Below are 9823 nucleotides of genomic sequence, written 5' to 3' on the forward strand. Positions count from 1 at the left end.
ATGCCACTTGACCCCCTAGACATATGTTCCTGTCACACCATGGCAAGAGGCCATGATTAAACACACTGGTCACTACTCTGTTAGTAGACCCTGTCTTACTGCTCTCTCTTCCTACTTCTCTCTCTCTCTCTCTCTCTCTTCCTACTTCTCTCTCTCTCTCTCTCTCTCTCTCTTCCTACCTCTCTCTCTCTCTCTCTCTACTCTCTCTCTCTCTCTCTCTCTCTCTCTCTCTCTCTCTCTCTCTCTCTCTCTCTCTCTCTCTCTCTCTCTCTCTCTCTCTCTCTCTCTCTCTCTCTCTCTCTCTCTCTCTCTCTCTCTCTCTCTCTCTCTCTCTCTCTCTCTCTCTCTCTCTCTCATACGGACGATATGTGTAATACGACTTTAGCCGTTAATCATGAACAGCCTCTTGGCCTCTGCATGATGAGTGATCTGTGTGTATTTCTTCTGTCCCATGACTTTATCCAAATTAAATGTTATGTTCGCAGGACAAGGTGAGATACGGAACATTGATAAGACATTCACACCAATCAGCAGCTCGTATTTGGAGACTGAGCTTCCAATAGAGGATAACATTTTCTCTCTCTCTCTCTCTCTCTCTCTCTCTCTCTCTCTCTCTCTCTCTCACACACACACACACACACACACACACACACACACACACACACACACACACACACACACGATCAAGGGTGAAAGGCTGGCCCACTTATTAAACATTGATTTCTCATCTCAACTCAACTCTTCAGTATCTCTCTTCCTATCCACAGTGGCAGTTCTATTTTAAAGAATGTACTAACTTACACTCAAAGTCTAGGGCCACTCAAACCTCATTAAAAACACAGTGACACACACACAGACGCACGCACGCACACACGATCAAGAGTGAAAGGCTGGCCCACTTTGAGTCGATAAAGAGACTCAACAAGTGCTCCCAACACATTCAGCAGAGAACTCCATTACGCAATCAAGCCCCAACACAACACTGTCCTGATGTGTTCTGCTACAGAACTGACTTTACTGCTTTTTCACCACTTCACACTTTAGCATATACACAGAAAGTCCTTCACTTAAAATCGTACTGAAAGTTAGATTTCAGCTAATGCCTTTCATATAGATACAGCAAGAGCAGTGTAAAACCAAGAAACTAGGCCTTTGACCTTGATCCTACAGTGAGAAAAAAAAAAAAAAAAAAAAACACACACACACACACACACATACATACATACATTCTGCTGTCCTGTCCTGTTGTCTCAGGCACTACTGTGTCCTTATCTACCTAATTGGATTCATCAATGGGCTTTAATTAGACCTAATGATCAGGTGGTCTGACTCCTGGGAGGCTGTGAGGGACTTGATGTCCGTATGGTGGAGGTAAGCCACTCCACAGCTACAGGTCCAGACAACTAAGTCAACATGTGTTATCTAGACAAGGCCTTTAGTAACCTGATACAATGCATTGCAGCAGCACTGTGTTTTTATTCAACTGTATATTGAGGCGTCAGGTAGCCAAGTGGTTGGAGAGTTGGGGCAAATCCGTCGTTCAGCCCCTGAACAAGGCAGTACATAAGAATTGGTTATTAACTGACTTGCCAAGTTAAATAGGTTCAATTAAAACATAAAATGGTATTTATTATATTACTTGGGTGGATGTGATTGTATGTGTTATTAGATGTGTTCTGACCTACATGTGTGACAACCCATAGACTTGAATAACAGAACATATAGCTTACGCTCAATGATAAACCATGCGGTGTTTTCTGAATTACAGCCTTGCAGAAATGGACTTGTTTCCCCTTGCACTGAAGGGTCCCAGTGCAATGAATACATGTCATGTTTATTGTTAAAATACCATTTCATAGGCCCACGGAATCCTTTAAAAGGTTGTTCTTTAGAGACATTGACTGTAATTCTGGGACTTGGCAATAAGGCTGTGCAGAGGATGAGCTAAGCTGTGATAGCCCACATACAGTAAACACAAATTGATTTATTGATTGGCTTGGTTGGCCCACTAACAGCACAGCTGGATATGACTGACTTCCCCCAGTGCACAGAGTGGGGGAAACCCCCACACCAATGTGAGACAACTGAAATATACTGGGGGGGGGGGAGGGGTGAAACTTTCTTACAATCATACAATCAGTTACTATCATCAACAGAAGGCGACTGAGGAAGTACGCAAACGATGGTATCAACGTGGAAACGGACAAGGGATGATAGACGAATAATGACATCAGCAGGTTTTCCTATAAATTGCTATAAATGATTTAACTGCAATTAATACAAAATGTATCAAATCGACCTAAAGGAAAAGCTTTAATGTTTGTATTTCTACTTTAATACTGATCAAAGGGAAATATATATACTGGGGAATAGCCTTCTGTAGCCTAGCAAATGTATGCAAATGTCTATAATGAACTGTCTCTGGTGTGACATCTGTGTGACATCAGAATTTGGGTAGCCTACCTGATACACACGCAACGTTATTTTACGCGACAGGAATTGCACTCTCCAACTATTCTCCATTGCATTGCAAATGCAAGTATAAGCAATGGTGACGTGATCTATGAGTGTATCTAAATGTTATTTTTCCTTACCGTACAAGGCATTTCGCGTTATCTGGCCTCCCATGACTACAATTCCAGTCGGCAGCCCTTATATCCCAGCTCTCAATATTCAAACACTTGCGGTGTTGATGCACAATCCAACGCCGACAACATGATTGGAGGCTACATCCAGAGCGGTCGTTCTTTCTCCCGATTGGAATATAAACACAGTGCACTCCAGGTCCCCTAAGCACCAAGCAGAGCGGTAGTGAAGGCTGCTCCTCCATTCACTGTGCGCTCTCAGTGCCTTGAGCCCCACTCACACACAGACATTTACATAAAAGGTGGAGTCAAGACAAAGCGTCATTAACGCACTCGCTGCCAGTTTCCAACAATCGTAAAGGATACGAGTAACATGGACACCTGGACAATTTCAGGGTAGGCTTTACCCTATAATAGAATAGAATAAAATACAATCGAACATTGCGTTGCCTTCCGGAGAGAATTTGTCTTGCAAATCATTTTAAAGCACTGTCAATCTAAAACGAAGATGTGAATAGTTTACAATGGAGAGTGTGGACATAGCCAGACTACGTGAGAGCTATAGGCTATGCTGGAGCTCTCGTTCTATGGGCTTATCTCTCACAGTGTCCTCCCCTCTCTCTCATGAGTAACCACACTATGTTTGGGTCCAGAGTGGGGCAGAGGAACCAAGTGGTCACATTCTTTACCCTCAGCACTCTGCCTTTCACCTCAAGTGAGTCCCTTCTTCTTCCTGGTGTGCCTCGGGGCCCCTCTGCCCCTGGCAGACAGCCTGGGTGACCCCTCAAGAGTCACGCCTCTGACTTAAGCTGTCATCACGTATCCACGGTGACATCGGAGCCCCTCCGCCTCGGAGTAGTTTACATTAGCCTCAAGGATGCTCGCTGCTTAGATATCTCTTAAGGGTGATAATGGCTTTGTGAATGACTAGGGGTGACAGATGTAAGTGATATTGGCAAAAAGGGTGAATGAACAGGCTTCTATCGGGGTTGGGGTGGGTGGTGGGGGATCTTGGGAAAGCAACCAATGTTAAGAATAGTTGAACGCATATAGGCCTACTATCTTGACCTTCTGTGTTGTATAATGAATGAAAAATCCCCCTCCAATCAATCATTCATGATTGACACGTGCCACCGCTATTGCAATTGACTGAAAAAAGAAGGATTAGCGAAACAACCTTATAGAGCCTATTAAATGACTAGTGTATTCTAATTCCTAATTCTATGGAGCCAACACTGTTCAAAATAAGACATTTCGATCTATGCAAGGGGAATTCTATTCATTTTACCCAGTGAGACATGGCATTGTTGTGTGAGGGTGGTGTCATAAAGGTTCCGTTTGGAGTATTCAGAGGAGAGTGATGAAAACAACTGGTTAGCTAAGCCCTTCTTGTTTGAGTTGAAAACATTACCATTGAATCATGCTGACAATAATATTTACCATTTCCCTCTGTAACGATTACGGCTACGTAACCATAACAAACACTTGAGGCGAGATGGTGACTTCAATCTCAACTAAATCAGGGCCGCAAACCGAAGGTTCGTTTTTGTAGATCATACTCACACATGGTGTGCACATTTTGAATGCTCCCACAGGACCACCGGGCCAAAATAAGTAAGAATGGGTGTGTGTGTGTGAGTGAATGAGGAAAGCTGGTGTTGTCTGACAGGGCTCAGTTTCAACTGTTTGTCATGTCACCAATTGAGGTCGCGCTAGTTCCTAGGGTGATCATGCCAAGCTTGACCAAAAACCAGGTCCCATGAACGGACTCGGACCGACTTCCTGCTGGCTTTCCCTTGTAGACCGTCATGTCTTCTTAAAGATAGATGCTAAATGTAGCCTAATAACAGTTCAACACCGGTTCAACACTTCCTTCAATTTCCTGACATTCATGAAGACACGCTCAGCGAAAATCACTTCTGTCTATTGTCTTCCTGTTTTTAAGGACAAGACCTCCTCCATGCTTGCCATTCTAATCTTTTAAGTGAGCCTCTTTGACCATGGCCCTCAGTCCTATATCTGTTACATGACTAAGTCTGTAAAGTTGGGTTCTTTGTGAATCCGGGCGTAAATACTGTATCCTTACATGACTCACTAAAATAAATAAAAGTGGTCTGGTTCTGGGATGTTGACCTACAGGCACTGTCACGGCAGATTTCCACTTCCTCTGAAGAGGTGAAACAAGAATTGGACCAATACGCAGCGTGGTAGGTGTCCATGGTTTTTAATAAGAAAAACTCAACATGAACACAAAAACAATAACCGTGAACTAACCGAACCAGTCCTGTGTGGCACAAACACTGACACATGAAACAATCACCCAACCAAATACCCAAAGAATATGGCTGCCTAAATATGGTTGCCAATCAGAGACAACGATAGACAGCTGCCTCTAATTGAGAACCAATCTAGGCAACTATAGACATACAATTTACCTAGACAGGGTACAGCCCCATAAACATACAAACCCCTAGACAAGACGAAACACATAAAACCTCCATGTCACACCCTGACCGAACCAAAATAATAAAGAAAACAAAGATAACTAAGGCCAGGGCGTGACAGGCACTCTCATGACAGCCCCCCCACACACACACACACACCCACACACACAAGCACACTCACTCCAACAGAAACCCACTTTTGTTTTAGTGTCTTTGGGAAAGCTTTATGCTCCTTATTGTCTTGACTCAGAGGGTAAGCCCTGACAGCCCTGGCTCGTTCCATTAGTAAGTACACCAGCTGTCCTGGTCTGTCCTATCCCACAACATATTTTTGGGCTACGTCCTGTTTAGCCTCAGCAGTGATTGCCAAACACACACACACACACACACACACACACACACACACACACACACACACACACACACACACACACACACACACACACACACACAGAGTTTAGGATTTATGACTACTCCATTGTGCGTTCGTTATCTGTGGTGGCACCAGACTACAGGCGGTGAGAATTTTATGTCCATTGTAATGGGAATATGGGTCGAGAATACTGGCTTCAGTACATCTGTCATTCTCAAATAAAATAAAAAGAAAGATAGAATCATTAATAGGTCTTTTTGTTAATTAGTTTGATTAGTTTCTGCCTTTGTTAATTATCTAAAAGATATTGAGGTTGTGTCTCAGGTCAATGTGATTGACTGTGCCTAGTGATTTGTTTAAAATGGATACTTCCTATGGGAAATTAGCCTTAGTGTAGACAAAGATGCAAGCACGCACGCACGTGCGCACACACACACACACACACACACACACACTACCTAAAGGGGAACATGCACGGTGTTAAGTTACACTGTATGCTAACAGAATGTCAGTTGATCATTAACTGTCTGCTTCCTAGTTCTGCTACAAGAACAAACACGTTTGTTCGCTTCTGGCAGTTTGGTTGTTTGCAAATCAAATATTCCATATCTACTACCGGTGAAAAGGTTCAAACAAAGAAACATATGAGGGTATCTGTGGGAATTGATTGGAGATGTTTGACTGATGATTTTAATTTCCAATACAAGGATCAGGCCTCATCGCTGTGCTAAAGTGTCTGATTCAGTTGATGACGTTATCTGGTACAGTGCCTTGCGAAAGTATTCGGCCCCCTTGAACTTTGCGACCTTTTGCCACATTTCAGGCTTCAAACATAAAGATATAAAACTGTATTTTTTTGTGAAGAATCAACAACAAGTGGGACACAATCATGAAGTGGAACGACATTTATTGGATATTTCAAACTTTTTTAACAAATCAAAAACTGAAAAATTGGGCGTGCAAAATTATTCAGCCCCCTTAAGTTAATACTTTGTAGCGCCACCTTTTGCTGCGATTACAGCTGTAAGTCGCTTGGGGTATGTCTCTATCAGTTTTGCACATCGAGAGACTGAAATGTTTTCCCATTCCTCCTTGCAAAACAGCTCGAGCTCAGTGAGGTTGGATGGAGAGCATTTGTGAACAGCAGTTTTCAGTTCTTTCCACAGATTCTCGATTGGATTCAGGTCTGGACTTTGACTTGGCCATTCTAACACCTGGATATGTTTATTTTTGAACCATTCCATTGTAGATTTTGCTTTATGTTTTGGATCATTGTCTTGTTGGAAGACAAATCTCCGTCCCAGTCTCAGGTCTTTTGCAGACTCCATCAGGTTTTCTTCCAGAATGGTCCTGTATTTGGCTCCATCCATCTTCCCATCAATTTTAACCATCTTCCCTGTCCCTGCTGAAGAAAAGCAGGCCCAAACCATGATGCTGCCACCACCATGTTTGACAGTAGGGATGGTGTGTTCAGGGTGATGAACTGTGTTGCTTTTACGCCAAACATAACATTTTGCATTGTTGCCAAAAAGTTCAATTTTGGTTTCATCTGACCAGAGCACCTTCTTCCACATGTTTGGTGTGTCTCCCAGGTGGCTTGTGGCAAACTTTAAACGACACTTTTTATGGATATCTTTAAGAAATGGCTTTCTTCTTGCCACTCTTCCATAAAGGACAGATTTGTGCAATATACGACTGATTGTTGTCCTATGGACAGAGTCTCCCACCTCAGCTGTAGATCTCTGCAGTTCATCCAGAGTGATCATGGGCCTCTTGGCTGCATCTCTGATCAGTCTTCTCCTTGTATGAGCTGAAAGTTTAGAGGGACGGCCAGGTCTTGGTAGATTTGCAGTGGTCTGATACTCCTTCCATTTCAATATTATCGCTTGCATGTTTGGGATGTTTAAAGCTTGGGAAATATTTTTGTATCCAAATCCGGCTTTAAACTTCTTCACAACAGTATCTCGGACCTGCCTGGCGTGTTCCTTGTTCTTCATGATGCTCTCTGCGCTTTTAACGGACCTCTGAGACTATCACAGTGCAGGTGCATTTATACGGCGACTTGATTACACACAGGTGGATTGTATTTATCATCATTAGTCATTTAGGTCAACATTGGATCATTCAGAGATCCTCACTGAACTTCTGGAGAGAGTTTGCTGCACTGAAAGTAAAGGGGCTGAATCATTTTGCACGCCCAATTTTTCAGTTTTTGATTTGTTAAAAAAGTTTGAAATATCCAATAAATGTCGTTCCACTTCATGATTGTGTCCCACTTGTTGTTGAATCTTCACAAAAAAATACAGTTTTATATCTTTATGTTTGAAGCCTGAAATGTGGCAAAAGGTCGCAAAGTTCAAGGGGGCCGAATACTTTCGCAAGGCACTGTATATTACAATAAGGGGACATTAACCTTGTGGGAGGTATCTGTACCTTGATCAGTCGATCAGTCGATTCTGTTACCAGTCTGTACCAAATCTAGAACAGTTTGATAGATCAAGAACAGACGGTCCTTTATGATGTCAAACTATAGCTGAACAAACATCAGCACATCATTTTAATGGCACCTGGAAACCAGTCGGACATGTTTCCAAGAAAAACGTAGCATTCTGCTGCAGCCTGGGTTATTATATTAGCATAATCCTGCCCTCCACATACAGACACACATCTTCTCCCACCTCCTGACCTAACACACACACACACACACACACACACACACACACACACACACACACACACACACACACACACACATATGCACGCACACACACACACAGAACAGGTGTGTGATGTCAACAACTACAGACCAGTATCCCTTCTTTCTTTTCTCTCCAAAACTCTTGAACGTGCCGTCCTTGGCCAGCTCTCCCGCTATCTCTCTCAGAATGACCTTCTTGATCCAAATCAGTCAGGTTTCAAGACTAGTCATTCAACTGAGACTGCTCTTCTCTGTATCACGGAGGCCCTCCGCACTGCTAAAGCTAACTCTCTCTCCTCTGCTCTCATCCTTCTAGACCTATCGGCTGCCTTCGATACTGTGAACCATCAGATCCTCCTCTCCACCCTCTCCGAGTTGGGCATCTCCGGCGCGGCCCACGCTTGGATTGCGTCCTACCTGACAGGTCGCTCCTACCAGGTGGCGTGGCGAGAATCTGTCTCCTCACCACGCGCTCTCACCACTGGCGTCCCCCAGGGCTCTGTTCTAGGCCCTCTCCTATTCTCGCTATACACCAAGTCACTTGGCTCTGTCATAACCTCACATGGTCTCTCCTATCATTGCTATGCAGACGACACACAATTAATCTTCTCCTTTCCCCCTTCTGATGACCAGATGGTGAATCGCATCTCTGCATGTCTGGTAGACATATCAGTGTGGATGACGGATCACCACCTCAAGCTGAACCTCGGCAAGACGGAGCTGCTCTTCCTCCCGGGGAAGGACTGCCCGTTCCATGATCTCGCCATCACGGTTGACAACTCCATTGTGTCCTCCTCTCAGAGCGCTAAGAACCTTGGCGTGATCCTGGACAACACCCTGTCGTTCTCAACTAACATCAAGGCGGTGGCCCGTTCTTGTAGGTTCATGCTCTACAACATCCGCAGAGTACGACCCTGCCTCACACAGGAAGCAGCGCAGGTCCTAATCCAGGCACTTGTCATCTCCCGTCTGGATTACTGCAACTCGCTGTTGGCTGGGCTCCCTGCCTGTGCCATTAAACCCCTACAACTCATCCAGAACGCCGCAGCCCGTCTGGTGTTCAACCTTCCCAAGTTCTCTCACGTCACCCCGCTCCTCCGCTCTCTCCACTGGCTTCCAGTTGAAGCTCGCATCCGCTACAAGACCATGGTGCTTGCCTACGGAGCTGTGAGGGGAACGGCACCTCAGTACCTCCAGGCTCTGATCAGACCCTACACCCAAACAAGGGCACTGCGTTCATCCACCTCTGGCCTGCTCGCCTCCCTACCACTGAGGAAGTACAGTTCCGCGCAGCCCAGTCAAAACTGTTCGCTGCTCTGGCCCCCAATGGTGGAACAAACTCCCCTCACGACGCCAGGACAGCGGAGTCAATCACCACCTTCCGGAGACACCTGAAACCCCACCTCTTTCAGGAATACCTAGGATAGGATAAAGTAATCCTTCTCACCCCCCCCCTTAAAAGATTTAGATGCACTATTGTAAAGTGGCTGTTCCACTGGATGTCTTAAGGTGAACGCACCAATTTGTAAGTCGCTCTGGATAAGAGCGTCTGCTAAATGACTTAAATGTAAATGTAACAGAGTCTGCCACCTATCCCTGAGTGTCTGGTGAAATGGAATAGGACAGCAGATGCTTAAGGGGGAACGTTGGACCTGGTCTCCTGCGGACCGTATTGTCTGACTCTGAGAGGGCCGTGTGACGCGTGTGGTGCAAACATTACCCC

The 9823-nt window shown here is 44.7% G+C and overlaps 1 protein-coding gene across 1 annotated transcript in view; it reads right to left on the minus strand.

The window, feature by feature from the left end:
* The window catches only part of LOC115143556 (E3 ubiquitin-protein ligase NEURL1-like), a 69844-nt gene extending 67016 nt beyond the window's left edge, over positions 1 to 2828 (minus strand). The window contains exon 1 of the mRNA XM_065001503.1: positions 2595 to 2828. Within this exon, the coding sequence (XP_064857575.1) occupies positions 2595 to 2628 (34 nt within the window). The 5' untranslated portion in view covers positions 2629 to 2828. The remainder of the gene's footprint in view (positions 1 to 2594) is intronic.
* Positions 2829 to 9823: the final 6995 nt, after the last annotated feature.

The sequence above is a fragment of the Oncorhynchus nerka genome, linkage group LG15 (genome assembly GCF_034236695.1).
Source record: "Oncorhynchus nerka isolate Pitt River linkage group LG15, Oner_Uvic_2.0, whole genome shotgun sequence".
Classification (NCBI taxonomy): Eukaryota; Metazoa; Chordata; class Actinopteri; order Salmoniformes; family Salmonidae; genus Oncorhynchus; species Oncorhynchus nerka.